Source organism: Somniosus microcephalus, chromosome 28 (assembly GCF_052327205.1).
Source record: "Somniosus microcephalus isolate GS21.2 chromosome 28, FLI_Smic_1.0, whole genome shotgun sequence".
In the NCBI taxonomy this organism is placed as follows: Eukaryota; Metazoa; Chordata; class Chondrichthyes; order Squaliformes; family Somniosidae; genus Somniosus; species Somniosus microcephalus.
In genome coordinates this window covers 37,108,499-37,125,082 of record NC_141014.1, presented here as the reverse complement: position 1 = coordinate 37,125,082, position 16,584 = coordinate 37,108,499, and the positions used below count along the sequence as shown (strand labels likewise).

The 16,584-nt window shown below is 51.2% G+C and overlaps 1 protein-coding gene across 3 annotated transcripts in view; it reads left to right on the top strand.

Moving 5' to 3' along the window:
- The window catches only part of akt1s1 (AKT1 substrate 1 (proline-rich)), a 41,669-nt gene that overhangs the window by 230 nt on the left and 24,855 nt on the right, over positions 1 to 16,584 (top strand). For 2 of the 3 annotated variants that reach the window (XM_085969846.1, XM_085969843.1), the window contains exons 2-3: positions 571 to 712; positions 12,194 to 12,679. In XM_085969846.1, the coding sequence (XP_085825972.1) occupies positions 12,211 to 12,679 (469 nt within the window). In that variant the 5' untranslated portion in view covers positions 571 to 712; positions 12,194 to 12,210. Of the gene's footprint in view, positions 1 to 570; positions 713 to 8,587; positions 8,745 to 12,193; positions 12,680 to 16,584 lie in introns of those variants that run through there. The other variant, XM_085969844.1, reaches the window with a different exon arrangement.

Here is a 16,584-nt window from a genome sequence, read left to right as displayed (position 1 = left end):
GTTTTAAGTTTCCAGCAAAAGGCTTCACATTTTCAGCAAAAGGCATCAATTAAATAAAATGGCGCCGTGGTCGCCATCTTTGTGAGGGGAATTGGTGGCGACGGTGGTGGTGGTGGCGGCGAGTGTTCTTGTGCTTAATACAAAAATCTAATGTCCCTGTTATATTGGGAGACGCTCGACGCCCTTTCTCGATCGAAGTTCCGACTCGTTGCAAACGAAAGGAGTCGCCTCCCCGCCGGAGTTTGGCCGGTTGCTATGGGCCGGCCGCCATCTTTATGCGGGGCAAAGTCCCCCAAACGTCTCGGTCGTTCCTCGCTTCCGATCACCTCAGAGGAGGGGGGAAAGCAACAACCAAAAAAGGATAATTGTGTGGAAAAGGCGCTCTTTGAGGTCGTTGAGTAGATTTTCTTTCCCCCGTCAGCGTCAATCTAGTAAACAAACGTCCGCCATTTTAGTTCGGGGCGCGCCATGTTTGTGCGGGGCAACGGCCGGCGGCTGTGATTGTGTTGTTAAAAAAAAAATTAAAAATAGAAATATATATAGTCATTGTTATATGTTCATGACATTTAGATCTATGCCAGAAAGGAACAAAAATATCAAAGAGGATTAAAAAAATAATAGCCTTGGCGTCTGACGTAACACGCAATGGCGTGATGACATAAGACTGCGAGGCCGTGCATCGGAGGCTCTGGCTCGGCTTCAGGAGAGACAGGTAAGGAGCTGGGCTGGGGAGAGGGCTTTGGATTGGGAATTGGGGCTCAATCTCCCCCTCCTGGCCTTTTGCTTTGCACTCTGTAATTGCCCTTGCTTACTGCCTGCCTGCTGTCCTGGCTTGGACCCTCCTCTTTCCATAGCTGCTCATGGAAGGGGACTGTGTTGTTTTTTAAATCAAGTTGCCCCTTGGCCCTTTTTGTCTCTGCACAGGGAGATACTGCACCTGAGGCTGTGGAGGTGCTTTTTAAAAAATATATATACCTGGCCAGGTGTTTTATGCTCACTGGGCTGCCATGTGAAGGAGTGAGCAAAACAGAGAGAGAGAGAGAGAGAGAGAGAGAGAGAATGAATCTTCAACCAAAATCTGACTAGAGTGTTGTGATTTGGATTGGATTGGATTGCCTCTTGCCTCTGAGTTAGAAGGTTGTGGGTTCGAGTCTCCGCTCCAGGGCACAAAAAATCTAGGTTGACACTCCCAGTGCAGTGCTGAGTGAGCGCCGCACTGTCAGAGGTGCCGTCTTTCGGATGAGACGTTAAACCGAGGCCCCGTCTGCTCTCTCAGGTGGACGTGAAAGATCCCATGACACAATTTCGAAGAAGAGCAGGGGAGTTATCCCCGGGGGTGTCGTGGGCCCAATATATCTCCCTCAACCAACATAACAAAAACAGCTTATCCGGCCGTTATCGCATTGCTGAATGTGGGAGCTTGCTGTGAGCAAATTGGCTGCCGCGTTTCCCACATTACAACAGTGACCACACTTCAAAAAGTACTTCATTGGCTGTAAAGCGCTTTGAAACGTATGGTGGTCGTGAAAGGCGCTATAGAAATACAAGTCTTTCTCTCTCAGCTGCCTGAGGAGCTGTTCACTGACCCTCCTCTTTCCATAGGAGGGGACTGTTTTATCAAGTTGCTCCTTGGCCCTTTTTGTCTCTGTGCAGGGAGAGACTGCACCTGAGGCTGTGGTGGTACTTTTTACCTGGCCAGGTGTTTTATGCTCACTGGGCTACCATGTGAAGCAGAGAGAGAGAATGAACCTTCAACCAACCCTTGACTAGAGTATTGTGATTTGGATTGGATTGTCTCTTGCCTCTGAGACAGAAGGCTGTGGGTTCGAGTCCCCGCTCCAGGGACCTTGAGCACATAAAGCTAGGCTGATGCTCCCAGCGCAGTGCCGCGGGAGTGCCGCGCTGTCGGGGGTGCCGTCTTTCGGATGAGACTTTAAAACTGAGGCCCTGTATGCCCTCCCAGGTGGATGTAAAAGATCCCATGACACAATTTCGAAGAAGAGCAGGGGAGTTCTCTCCGGTGTCCTGGGGCCAATATTTATCCCTCAATCAACATCACAAAAACAGATGATCTGGTCATTATCACATTGCTGTTTGTGGGGGCTTGCTGTGCGCAAATTAGCTGCTGTGCTTCCTACATTACAACAGTGACTACACTCCAAAAGTACTTCATTGGCTGTAAAGCGCTTTGAGTGGTCGTGAAAGGCACTATATAAATGTAAGTCTTTTTCTTAAATTTTGCTGGGGTGATGTGTTGCTGTGTTCTTCTCACTTGTTTAATAGACATGCTCTACAATATGAGCAAATAATCTGCTGGGTTTCTCAAATGTGTGTTTTATAAAGCCTTGGCTCAGTGGGGTCTCATTCTCACCTGAGACACAAGGTCGTGGGTTCAAGCCCCACTCTCGGACTTGAGCGCAGGATCTACGCTGACACTTCCGTGCAGCCCTGAGGCAAGTGCTTCATTGTCAGCGGTGCTGTCTTTTGTATGAGATGTTAAACTGAGGCCATGTCTGCTTGTTCAAGTGGATGTCAAAGATCCTGTTGACCAATACAAAGAAAAGTAGGGGAGCTCTCCTGGTGTTCTGAGCTGTCAAAGCTTCTATAAAAGAAAGAACTTGCATTTCTATAGCGCCTTTCAGGGTATCCCAAAGCGTTTCACAGCCAATGAAGTACTTTTGAAGTGTAGTCACTGATGTAATGTGGGGCGCACAGCAGCCAATTTGCGCACAGCAAGCTCCCACAAGCAGCAATGTGATAATGGCCAGGATTTAATGATGTTGGTTGAGGGATAAATGTTGGCCAGAACACCGGGGAGAACTCCTTTCTTCAAAATAGTGGCATGGGATCTTTTACGTCCACCTGAGAGGACAACTGGGGCCTTGGTTTACCAGCGCACCTGACTGATAGCACTGCCGCCAGTGCGGCGCTCCCTCAGTACTGCCCCTCCGACAGTGCGGCGCTCCCTCAGTACTGCCCCTCCGACAGTGCGGCGCTCCCTCAGTACTGCCCCTCCGACAGTGCGGCGCTCCCTCAGCACTGCCCCTCCGACAGTGCGGCGCTCCCTCAGCACTGCCCCTCCGACAGTGCGGCGCTCCCTCAGTACTGCCCCTCCGACAGTGCGGCGCTCCCTCAGTACTGCCCCTCTGACAGTGCGGCGCTCCCTCAGTACTGCCCCTCCGACAGTGCGGCGCTCCCTCAGCACTGCCCCTCCGACAGTGCGGCGCTCCCTCAGCACTGCCCCTCCGACAGTGCGGCGCTCCCTCAGCACTGCCCCTCCGACAGTGCGGCGCTCCCTCAGCACTGCCCCTCCGACAGTGCGGCGTTCCCTCAGCACTGCCCCTCCGACAGTGCGGCGCTCCCTCAGCACTGCCCCTCCGACAGTGCGGCGCTCCCTCAGTACTGCCCCTAAATGTCAGCTAAGATTATGCACTCGAGTGAGTCTCTGGCTTGGGACTTGAACCCACAATCGGGGCCACCCACGGAGCCACGGCTGGCAAATAACTGCAAGTTTGTTCTTTGCTCTAATACTTGGAAACATGTTATGTCCTGGGGGGGTTATGTAGATAAATTTTTGATTCTAAAAAAAAATTCTCACCCAATACTCTGCAATTACTTCTGAATTGTGGTTGCTACTGAATGCATTGACATATTTGAGTCTGGAAGAGGTATCTTTGCTTTTGATATACTCTTGCGTTCTCTCTCTTCTCCCCCACCTCTGCCAAACTCACTGTGCTGTGTTTTTATCTTGCAACTGGTGCTGTGCTGAGGATTTCAGGATGTTGATTCCAAAAGGACAGTATAAAGCAGTTAGTGTGGTGCAAGAGACAGTCTTCCTCTGCACTAGTATAACCGCCACTGTTGTGAAGCCTGGATTATATAAACATGGAAGCTAATATGTGGGTGGTATAACATTTGGGACTAGCTGATGGGATAGTAGCCAGAGGCTGATGTCTAATCTCTCTGAGGCAGTCCCTCGGAACCGAGGATGACTTGCTTCCACGCTAAAAATGAGTTCTCAGGTGACTGATGAGTCCAATGTGGGACCTTCAGTCTCTGTCACAGGTGGGGCAGACGGTGGCTGAAGGGGCGGGTGGGGTGCTTGGGTTGACGTGCGCTGTTTGCGCTTAGCTTCCGCTTGCTCCCGGTGGAGAGACTCGAGGTGTTCGGCGCCTTCCCCGGATGCTTCCCCTCCACTTTGAGCGGGGATGTTGCACTTTTTCAAAGGAGGCTTTGAGGGTGTCCTTGAAGCGTCTCCTCTGCCCACCTGGGGCTCTCTTGCCGTGTCGGAGCTCCGAATAGTGTGCTCGTTTTGGGAGCCTCGTATCGGGCATGCGGACGATGTGGCCCGTCCATCGGAGCTGATTGAGCGTGGTCAAAGCTTCGATGCTGGGGATGTTGGCCTGAGCAAGAACACTGATGTTGGTGATGTCTAATACTTGTGCGTGGGCTACTGGGAAAGAATGGGACTAATTGGATAGCTCTTTCAAAGAGCAGCATTGGCATGATAGACCGAATGGGCGCCCTTCTGTGCTGTAAGATTCTATGAACGTCCATGTACAGATGCTGATACGGTTAGATGAAGGGGGGGGGGGGGGGTGGTGTTATGCCCTTTTTCAAGAAGGGGGCACTTGCTGTCTCCTAATTGGTGATGACATCGGTCATCAATTAGTTTTAACCAATATGAAGTAGGGTGGGAGGAGGCTCGTGTGGAGCACAAACATGGACCAGTTGGGCCGAATGGCCCGTTTCTGTGCTGTTGAGATTCTGAATGCCCATTTACAGCGTGCGCTCTCCCATTTCAACCTTGGGTTGGGGGTCACCGGGCAGCTTAGAGGGCCGTGCAATCGACTGCACTTGGGTTAAAATGTGGCGGGGATTCCAGCAGGTAAATGTGTGAAGGCAATGTGTGAGAGCCAAATCTGCTCCCAGGCCCCTTGTATCCTCAAATGAGGACTTTTAGTTCCTTGGGGAGGGATAGAGAGGTGTTTGTTGAGGACAGGCTGTGTGTGTGAGTATGGAGTTGGCCTCCATAGTGAGGTTATCAATTGAGAAATTCCATGTCCTGCATTTGAATCATTGAGTGCACGCTAGACAGTTAGAACCTACTTCTTCTTTTCTGAATTAAACTTCCCATCTTCTGAGGCAGCCTTCAGACTGTCTGTGTGTCTGGAGCCTTATGTAGCAAAAACTGCTCGTGGTGCTTTACTGGATAGGGGGACGAGAGTGAAACAAAAATCGGTGCTGAGCCATGGTCGGAGAGTTTGGAAAATGACCAGAAAGCTTGGTTAGAAAAGGTCTTTGTCTGTGTATTTAGGCAGGGCGTTCTGGAGAGTATGACCATGGCTTGTGAAGGCTCGACCACCAATGGTGAGGTACCAAGGGGTGGGGATGGGATGTATGGAAGACCAGAGATGTAGCAAGTGTTTGACACGTTGGTTAATCAGTTGCGGAGTCGCCCACACTGTTGACCACCTCTTGTGCCTCACCGTTGGTGGCAGGGCCGTTAACCGCCTCAGCCCTTGTTTCAGGAAGTTGTTCCCTGAACTCTTCTGGCTGAAGTCTGCCTGGTTTGGGAGGGGGGGGTTGGCTGAAGTCTGCCTGGTTTGGGAGGGGGAGCTGGCTGAAGTCTGCCTGGTTTGGGAGGGGGGTGGCTGAAGTCTGCCTGGTTTGGGAGGGGGGCTGGCTGAAGTCTGCCTGGTTTGGGAGGGGGGGGGTTGGCTGAAGTCTGCCTGGTTTGGGAGGGGGGCTGGCTGAAGCCTGCCTGGTTTGGGAGGGGGGGGCTGGCTGAAGTCTGCCTGGTTTGGGAGGGGGGTTGGCTGAAGTCTGCCTGGTTTGGGAGGGGGGGCTGGCTGAAGTCTGCCTGGTTTGGGAGGGGGGGCTGGCTGAAGTCTGCCTGGTTTGGGAGGGGGGGCTGGCTGAAGTCTGCCTGGTTTGGGAGGGGGGTTGGCTGAAGTCTGCCTGGTTTGGGAGGGGGGCTGGCTGAAGTCTGCCTGGTTTGGGAGGGGGGCTGGCTGAAGTCTGCCTGGTTTGGGAGGGGGGGCTGGCTGAAGTCTGCCTGGTTTGGGAGGGGGGCTGGCTGAAGTCTGCCTGGTTTGGGAGGGGGGCTGGCTGAAGTCTGCCTGGTTTGGGAGGGGGGTTGGGAGGCAGAGAATTTTTTAATGCTTGTGGGATAGAATGCAGAGTGTAATTGAACCCTTTAAAATTCTCTTCCTTGTGTTCAAATCCCTCCATGGCCCTCGCCCCTCCCTATCTCTATAACCTCTTCCAGCCCTCCGAGATCTCTGCGCTCCTCCAATTCGGGCCTCTTGCGTGTCCCCCCGCCTCCTTCGCCTCAACATTGGCAGGCGTGCCTTCACCGTCTGGGCCCTAAGCTCTGGCATTCTCTCCCTAAACCTCTCCGCGCCTCAACTTCTTTGACCAAGCTTTTGCTCACCTGTCCTAATACCACCTCCTCCTCGGGTGGCTGGGTGTCAAATTTTAGTCTGACTTACGCTCCTGTGAAGCGCTGTGGGACGTTTTACAACGTTAAAGGCGCTGTATTTTGCAAATCTAATGTGGGAGGTGCTGTGTTTCTTGTAAATAGCGGATTGGTATTCTATTGAGCATTGAAATAGTCAGTCGTGTGAAAAGGCAGTGGTTTCTGAAAACTGGCCCAACATCTCCTCTGCTCCCGTGCTGAAGGTGATTTTTTTTTTTCTCCTGGGGTGGAGTTGGACGAGTGTTGGCAGCTGTCCAATACCGTGCCTGGCTAAGTGTTCCTCGTGCGTGTCTGTGCGCGCCGAGAGAGTGAGAATTGGGCGACCGTCACAGCTGAGCCCAGTCCTGTGCTCGCCTGCCCCTTCGCTTTTTTTTTTCTGCAGTGTCAGAAGCCGGGAGGTCATGTGATTTGAATCCTCCTGGAATACTTCCAGCCAGAGTTGGCAACCCTTGCTCTGAGCTAGGGAATAGGAGGAGCAAATTTAGTCGGGGTTCTTGCCCCTCGTCGCTAACTAATGTCCGCACTTATTTAGTGGCCACGGGAATGGGCTGGTCTGTGGCGTCTTCACAGAATCACAGAAATCACAGAAACCCCACAATGCAGATAGAGGCCATTTCGGCCCATCGAGCCTGCACCGACACATATCCCACCCGATCCCCGTAACCCCACGTATTTAATCCCCCTAACACTAAGGGTCAATTTATCATAGCCAATCATCCTAACCCGCACATTTTTGGACTGTGGGAGGAAACCGGAGCACCCGGAGGGAACCCACGCAAACACGGGGAGAATGTCTGTGTGGAGTTTGCACAGTCACCCGAGGCCGGATTCGAACCCGGGTCCCTGGCGCTGTGAGGCAACAGTGTTAACCACTATGCCACCTAGTCCTCGCCCATAAAGAATGGGCACCTGAGCAAGGTCTTGGAGAGCTGCCGGTGCCTTCGGGAGCAAAGGGGGAGGAAATCTGAGGGGAGCGCGGGGCTGGGAAGGCGAGACTAAATGGTTCTTGTACGCTGTGTAGAATCTTCCGCCCTCCGTAAACTTTGAGGTCATCCAAAACTCGTGTCCTAACTCGCACCAGGCCCCGTTCGCCCATCACTCCCGTGCTCGCTGGCCTACTTTGGCTCCCGGTTAAACAACGCCTTGATTTTAGGCATGCGCGGTTTTTCTGTTTAAAAGCCGGCTCACCGGCTGCGCAGGATCTGCAGAGCACCGCGCGGCCGCACCGCTTAGAGACCGTTGAGCAGAAGCACTCCTGTGTCAGCCGGGGCTCAGTGGGCAGCACTCTCTTGCCTCATGAGTCAGAAGGCCGTGGGTTCAAGTCCACACTCCAGAGACTTCAGCACAAAATCTGGATTGACACGCCCAGCGCTGCACTGTCGGAGGTGCCATCTTTCGATGCTGTGCGCAAATTGGCTGCCGCGTTTCCTACTTCTTAGGCAGTCCCTCGGAACCGAGGATGACTTGCTTCCACATTAAAAATGTGTTCTCAGGTGACTGATGAGTCCAATGCGGGACCTACAGTCTCTGTCACAGGTTGGGGCAGACGGTGGTTGAAGCGGGTGGGTGGGGTGCTTGGGTTGACGTGCGCTCCTTGCGCTGCCTGCGCTTGGCTTCCGCTTGCTCCCGGTGAAGGGACTCGAGGTGTTCGGCGCCTTCCCGGATGCTTCTCCTCCACTTTGTGCGGTCTTGGGCCAGGGATTCCCAGGTGTCGGTGGGGATGTTACACTTTTTCAAGGAGGCTTTGAGGGTGTCCTTGAAGCGTTTCCTCTGCCCACCTGGGGCTCTCTTGCCGTGCCGGAGCTCCGAGTATAGCGCTTGTTTTGGGAGTCTCATATCGTGCATGGGGACAACGTGACCCGTCCATCAGAGCTGATCGAGCGTGGTCAGAGCTTCGATGCTGGGGATGTTGGCCTGAGCAAGAACACTGACGTTGGTGCGCCTATCCTACCAATGGATTTGCAGGATCTTGCGGAGGCAGCGTTGGTGGTACCTCTCCAGTGCTTTGAGGTGCCTGCTGTACATGGTCCATGTCTCTGAGGCATACAGCAGGGCGGGTATCACTACTGCCCTGTAGACCATGAGCTTAGTGCCGGGTTTGAGGTCCAGGTCTTCAAACACTCTCTCCCTCAGGCGCCCGAAGGCTGCACTGGCACACTGAAGGCGGTGTTGGACAATACAACAGTGACTACACTTCAAAAGTACTTCATTGGCTGTAAAGCAGGTTGGGAAGTCCTGAGATGGTGAAAGGCGCTGTAGGAATGTGAGTTTGTCTTTTTTTTTCACGCTTCCAGCTTGCTAAGTTGATGCAAGGTTGTTTTGCCAATGGCAAGAACTGAAAAACAGAAGTAGGCAGCTCCCAGTCTCCCACAGCCTTTATCTCCCGTTGCAATCTGTTTAACTTGCTGCATCTTATCCCCTGGCCTGCTGTAACTCGATCCCACTGGCTGAATGTAAGTTTAGTCCCGTACTGATATAAGTAACCTTGTCTCCAAGGAACTTCGAAGTCCCACTTGGGCGTGTGTGTGTTGTTAAGATAGAACCTCTGGATATGGGTCACTTTTTTGCTATTTGGTGGGGGGGGGGGGGGGAAGAAAATGACCTTTGCACCTCCCACCAGTCCCGGCAGTGAATCTGCCTCTTGACGCATGGTTTAAGTGGATGGAGCTGTGCTGTGTAAAACTGGCCTGTGACCTTTAACACCTCCACTGGTGGGAGGGTGTCATTACAGCATGACCGTTTACATAGGGCAGTGTCCATTATAAATGGAGACATAGCAGTTTATAAATGGGGTGGGGGGGGGGGGGGGGAAGTTGAAAGGAAGGCCACAGGGCTGGGAAATAAATGGTAGGCAACTGAGAAGTGCAGAGGATCAGATGGAGAGGTGATCTTATTGAAACATGTAAGATTCTGAGGGGGTTGGACAGGGTAGATGCAGAGAGGATGTTTCCCCTCGTGGGGGAATCTAGAACGAGGGGGCATAGTCTCAGAATAAGGGGGCGCCCATTTAAGACGGAGATGAGGAGGGATTTCTTCTGAGAGTTGTGAATCTTTGGAATTCTTTACCCCAGAGAGCTGTGGAGGCTGGGTCAGTGAATATATTCAAGGCAGAGATAGACAGATTTTTGTGCAACAGTGGAGTCGAGGGTTATGGGGAGCGGGCGGGAAAGTGGAGTTGAGGCCAAAATCGGATCAGCCATGATCTTATTAAATGGCGGAGCAGGCTCGAGGGGCCGAATGGTCTACTCCTGCTCCTATTTCTTATGTTCTTATGACCTTGCAGTGCATGTCCACAGATCCCTGAATGTAGCTAGACAGGTAGATAAGGTGGTTAAGAAGGCAGAACGGGATACTTGCCTTTATTAGCCGAGGCATAGAATAGAAGAGCAGGGAGGTTATGCTTGAAATGTATAAAACACTAGTTAGGCCGCAGCTAGAGTACTGCGTGCAGTTCTGGTCACCACATTACAGGAAGGATGTGATTGCACTAGAGGCGGTGCAGAGGAGATTTACGAGGATGTTGCCTGGGCTGCGGAATTTTAGCTATGAGGAAAGATTGGATGGGCTGGGGTTGTTTTCTTTGGAACAGAGGAGGCCGAGGGGAGACTAGATTGAGGTGTATAAAATTATGAGGGGCCTGAGATAGAGTGGACAGGAAGGACCTATTTCCCTCAGCAGAGAGGTCAATAACCAGGGGGCAGAGATTTAAAGTAATTGGTCAGAGGTTTAGAGGGGATTTGAAAATGTGTTTCACCCAGAGGGTGGTGGGGGTCTGGAACTCACTCCCTGAAAGGGTGGGAGAGGCAGAAACCCTGGTCACATTTAAAAAGTACTTGGATGTGCACTTGTAGTGCCGTAACCTACAGGGCTACGGACCAAGAGCTGGAAAGTGGGATTAGGGTGGGATAGCTCCGCATGGACAGGATGGGCCGAATGACCACCTCCTGTGCTGTAAATTTCTATGATTCTATGAAGTGCATGTGAATATTCAGTTATTAATATATTCTAGATTGTAATGTAGGAAACGTGGCAGTCAGTTTGTGCACAGCAAAGTCTCTCAAACAGTCATGCGATACATGACCAGTTCATCTGTTTCTTGGTGATGTTGGTTGAGGGATGAATATTGGCCAGGGCACCAGGGGGAACTCCCTTGCTGTTTGAATAGTGCCCTGGGATCTTTTACATTTATCTGAGGGGGTAAACAGAACATCGATTTACCAGGCAGATGGGGCCTCGGTTTAACGTCTCATCCAAAAGACAGCACCTCTGACAGTGCAGCACTCCCGCAGCACTGTACTGGAGTGTCGGCCTGGATTATGTGCTCCAGTCTCTGGAGTGGGACGTGAACCCACGACCTTCTGACTCGGGTGAGAGTGCGGCCAACTGAGGCACGACTAAGAAAGAGATTCCTTTGCAAACTTAAATGTTCACTCGCTGTGTACCCTCGGATTAACCTGGTACGGTTGACGGTGAGTTTCATAGAATCATACAGCACAGAAGGAGGCCATTCGGCCCCCCCGTGCCTATGTCCCACCCCCCCCCCCCCACTCTTTCCCCATAGCCCTGAAATTACCTTCAAATATTTCTCCAATTCCCTTTTGAAAGTTACTATTGAATCTGCTTCCACCGCCCTTTCAGGCAGCGCGTTCCAGATCACAACTCGCTGCGTAAAAAGTGTCTCCTAATCTACCCCCTGATTCTTTTGCCAAATACTTTAAATCTGCCCTCCTGCCACTGGAAACAGCTTCTGCTTATTTACTCTCCAAACCCCTCATGATTTTGAACACCTCCATCAAAACTTCCCTAAAGACAGCTATTGCTCAGATTTCGCTAGATGAGCGAAATCTGAACAAATAGGTTCGCAGTTTTCCTTTTAGGGTTCAAATGTAAATTTTGGTCTGACCAAACACACAGGCAATGGATTTCGCGTACAAAGATTTATCTTTAATAAATGCTTAACCGACACCGTTCATTATTTAAAGTACAATTCCAAAATATAAGACTCACAACTTATATTGATATTACCCGATTTTGGTCCGAGGTGATCAATCTCTGTCCAAACCTCTACGTAGGGTTTCTGTCCCCAGGCCCCTGCTGTCGAGTGTTGCTCCTAGGTCCTCGCTGCCAGGTTGTCGCTCTCTATCTGGGGTTTTCCCTCCTGGTTTATACTATCCTATAATCTGTCCCATCTCTTTGGTTACACATTTGTTACTGTCCCTGCATCCTGATGATTAGTTTACCCTATTCCACATCCTGTCTCATCTCCTTGATTCAGTTTACGTCCGTTTTCATCCATTTTCTCTAATTGACCCGTTGTTTGCTAACTGGCGTCTGTAGTGACCTCACTCGTGTCTGACGAGGTTACCTATGAACCCTCTGTTCAGAATATTCCTGAACCTCTGCATTATTTATCCATTATCCCATACACATGGTGACTCCTTCATTTTATCTCAGTTTTCTTACTTAGCTTCCATTTCCACAAGAGCAGACCCAATCTCTCCACATAACTGACGTTCCTCATCCCAGGCACCATTCTAGTAAATCTCTTCTGCAACCTCTCCAAGACCCTGATGTCCTTCCTAAAGTGCGATGCCCAGAATGGAGCGTCACACTCCAGCTGGGGCCTAACCAGAGAACCTGTCCTGGCACGTACTTTTTCTGAAGCTACTGAAATTTGTGCCAACTGTGTCTTGTCTTCCACCCTCTCCGCAGGCAGCTACGCGTCCAGGATGATGACTGACATGGTTGACAACCACCGAGAGAGCTGGGACTCTCTTGTCTGTGCCGTGGAGAAGTATCGCAAGCAGACGGGCAATGACGTGGTCCTCCTGACGGCTTACCGGCCCAAGCTGCAGTCGAACCTCGCCTACGCGGTCCACGGGACAGGGGCCCTCTCGGACGCCACCAAGCAGTACCTGGACGACATTGCAGTCTTCCACAAGACTTCGGCCTACGCCAGCAGCGCCATCCCGGTGCGCGGCGGCAAAGCGACGGAGGAGGACGCGGATGCTGCCGAGGACGCCTTCTCCAAGAGCTACCCGTCCATCTACGGCAAGGGTGGCTTTTCCGCCGACGATCGGGGGCCGGTGGAGCTGGGATCCGCGACCGAATGTGACCCAGGAGCGGCGGAAACCGATGAGAGGACAGCTTCTGAAATAGAGAGAGAAGTGGACAGATGTAACTTAAACGATCCTTCAGGTAAAGGGGAGGGAGAGTGCTCTCAACGTTTAACAGTGTATAATTGCCTCCTTTAAATCCCACGCCAGCAGTGGCGGACCCGTGGTCGCCAGCGCTTGCACACCAACGGCAACTTGCATTTATATAGCGCCTTGAAGATAACATAAGAATTAGGAGCAGGAGTTGGCCATTTGGCCCCTCGAGCCTGCTCCGCCATTCAATAAGACCATGGCTGATCTTCTACCTCATCTCCACTTTCCTGAACTATCTCCATATCCCTTGATTCCCCTAGAGTCCAAAAATCTATCGATCTCAGTCTTGAATATACTCAATGACTGAGCCTCCACAGCCCTCTGGGGTAGAGAATTCCAAAGATTCACCACCCTCTGAGTGAAGAAATTTCTCCTCATCTCAGTCCTAAATGGCCGACCCATTATCCTAAGAACATAAGAACTAGGAGCAGGAGTAGGCCAATCGGCCCCTCGAGCCTGCTCCGCCATTCAATAAGATCATGGCTGATCTGATCCTAACCGCCAATCTACTATCACAGAACCATCTCCTGAATCTAACAGAATTAGACACACGAAATAGGAGCAGGATCAGGCTACACGGCCCCTGGGCCCGCTCCGCTACCCACAGGGCCATGACCGATCCGAACCTAGACTCCTGTCCAAATTCCTGCCCGCTCCCCGTAACCCTTAATTCCCTTTACTTCTAGGAAACTGTCTATTTCTGTTTTAAATTTATGTAATGATGTAGCTTCTACAGCTTTTTGGGGCAGCATATTCCATGGACCTACCACCCTCTGAGTGAAGTAGTTCCTCCTCATCTCAGTTTTGAAAGAGCAGCCCCTTATTCTAAGACTATGCCCCCTAGTTCTAGTTTCACCCATCATTGGGAACATCCTCACCGCATCCACCTGATCCAACCCCTTCACAATCTTATATGTTTCAATAAGATCGCCTCTCATTCTTCTGAACTCCAATGAGTAGAGTCCCAATCTACTCAACCTCTCCTCATATGTCCATCCACTCATCCCCGGGATTAACCGAGTGAACCTTCTTTGTACTGACTCGAGAGCAAGTATGTCCTTTCTTAAGTAAGACTCTGATCCCCCTAGTTCTAGACACTCCAGCCAGAGGAAACAGCCTCTCAGCATCTACCCTGTCAATCCCCCTCAGAATCTTATACACTTCAATGAGATCACCTCTCATTCTTCTAAACGCCAGAGATTATAGTACGTTTAACGTAGTAAAATGGCCCCAGGCACTTCACAGGAGCGTTCTCAAACAAGATTTTGACACTGAGCCACATAGTTATTGGGACAGATGGTCAAAGGCTTGGTCAAAGAGGTAGGTTGTAAGGAATGTCAAAGGAGGAGAGGTTTAGGGAGGGAATTCCAGAGCTTGGAACCTAGCCAGCTGAAGGCACGGCCGCCAATGGTGGAGCAATGAAATCGGGGATGTGCAAGAGGCCAGAATTGGAGGAGCGCCGAGATCTGAGGGCTGGAGGCAGTTACAGGGGTAGGGAGAGGGCAAGGCTGCCTAAGCTCTGCAATTCCCTGCCCACCCCCACCTCAAATCTCTCCGCCTCTCCACCTTTAAGGCGCTCCTTTCTTCTTCTTAGGCAGTCCCTCGGAACCGAGGATGACTTGCTTCCACATTAAAAATGGGTTCTCAGGTGACTGATGAGTCCAATGTGGGACCTACAGTCTCTGTCACAGGTGGGGCAGACGGTGGTTGAAGGGGCGGGTGGGTGGGGTGCTTGGGTTGACGGGCGCTCCTTGCGCTGCCTGTGCTTGGCTTCTGCTTGCTCCCGGCGAAGAGACTCTAGGTGTTCGGCGCCTTCCCAGATGCTTCTCCTCCACTTTGCGTGGTCTTGGGCCAGGGATTCCCAGGTGTCAGTGGGGATGTTACACTTTTTCAAGGAGGCTTTGAGGGTGTCCTTGAAGCGTTTCCTCTGCCCACCTGGGGCTCTCTTTTGCTGTGTCGGAGCTCCGAGTAGAGCTCCTGTTTTGGGAGCCTCGTATCGGGCATGCGGACAATGTGACCTACCTCTATGACCAAGCTTTTGGTCACCTGTCTTTAAAATCTCCTTATGTGGCTCGGTGTCGAACTTTGTATGATAACGCTACAGTGAAGCGCCTTGGGACGTTTTAGTACATTAAAGGGGCTATATAAATGCAAGTTGTTTTTGTTGTTGTAGGAGTCTTGGAGAAAGCATTCAACATACCCAGCCAATGCGAAGCAGCAATAACACGGGCAGTAGAACGTTGAATTACGTTCCAGTAGATTGGATCTGCAATTCGGAGGAGGTGCTGATCATTCTATATAGTGCTCGAGTCAGCCCATATCTCGACTACTGTGTCCTGTTCTGGTTGTCAAAATACAAGAGGGACATTCAGTTATGAGAGGAGCCACAGTTTTTTTTTAAATAAAAAAGAAAGACATGCCTTTCTACAGCACCTTTCACGACCATCGGACGTCCCAAAGTGCTTCACAGCCAAAGAAGTACTTTTTGAAGTATAGCCACGGTTGTAATGTAGGAAACACAGCAGCCAATTTGCGCACAGCAAGCTCCCACAAACAGCAAAGTGATAATCTGTTTTAATGATGTTGGTTATGGGGTAAATATTGGTCCCAGGACACCGGGGAGAACTCCCCCCCGCACTTGTTTGAAACAGTGCCACGGGATCTTTTACGCCCACCAGAGAGGGCAGACGGGGCCTCAGTTTAACGTCTCATCCGAAAGACGGCACCTCCGGCAGTGCAGCGCTCCCTCGGCTCGGCACTGCACTGGGAGCGTCCGTCTAGATCTTTGTGCTCGCTAGTGCCAAAGATCGGAGCTACTTGAGCGTTTCAGTCTGGAAAGGAGGCATCTTGAGAGGTACGCAAGATAGTTGAGAGGATGGGAAAAATAAACCCAGAATGTCACTTTAAATTATGAGAGTAGGACCAGGGGGGGGTCACGGGTTCAATCCAGTGAAAGCTAAATTTAGGACTGATGTTGGGGAGAAATATTTCACACGCAGGGATTGTCACATGGAATGGACTTCAGACAGAACAGTGGAGGCGAAAACCTTGCAATCGTTTTAAGAACTATTTACAGGGTCTTTCTGAATGGTTTAATTAAGATGGACCGAATGGCCTTCCTCGTGTGGTTGTGTTGTGATTTTTTTTTTGCCATTTTTCCGAATCAACTTGAAGCTAATGTGCAAGATGCTGGTGACGCATCATTAACTGGCTTTGCATCTACTTCTCTTGCTGTACCTTTGCAGAACTGTTATAGAATCATAGAATGGTACAGCACAGACGGTGGCCATTCGGCCCATCGAGTCTGCACCAGCTCTTCCTCGTACCCCTGCAATTTCTTTTTGCTCCTTCGCAGTTTAGCGATCTCCCCCTTTTTCTGCAGAGTGGGCTTTCTCTGGTCCTCCCTGCTGATCGGAGCATGAATTGAGACTCGACCCGCGTTCCCATTCCAAAATAAATAAATAAATAAACCCCACACCCAAGAAGGAAAATGGTGTCACGCTGCTTGAATGCGCGCACACGCCGCAGATCTCCGGTGCCAGTACTGTAACCGATCCACGGAGCCAGTCTCTCCACTTTCTGACTGGTCTCGATGAGCAAAGTGCCTGCATCCCTGTCTGTGCTGAATCGGATTTCCCCAGCACGAGGCGTGATGTACGCTGCATAACTCTGGATCATCTTTCATAAGACTGAGGAGATCTCCTAATCGGGAATAGGCGACCTCTGCTTGCATGCCATTGCACTGGTATAACTGGGTCAGATTTAAATAGAGGCACTTGGCTGTCTGGGTGAACATGACCACCACCACCACCCCCCCCCCCCCCTCCCCCTTTAGGATTAAGTCCCAGAATATAGCTTTCAAACTAAGAATATCTTCCTTGGTCACGTCCTGCT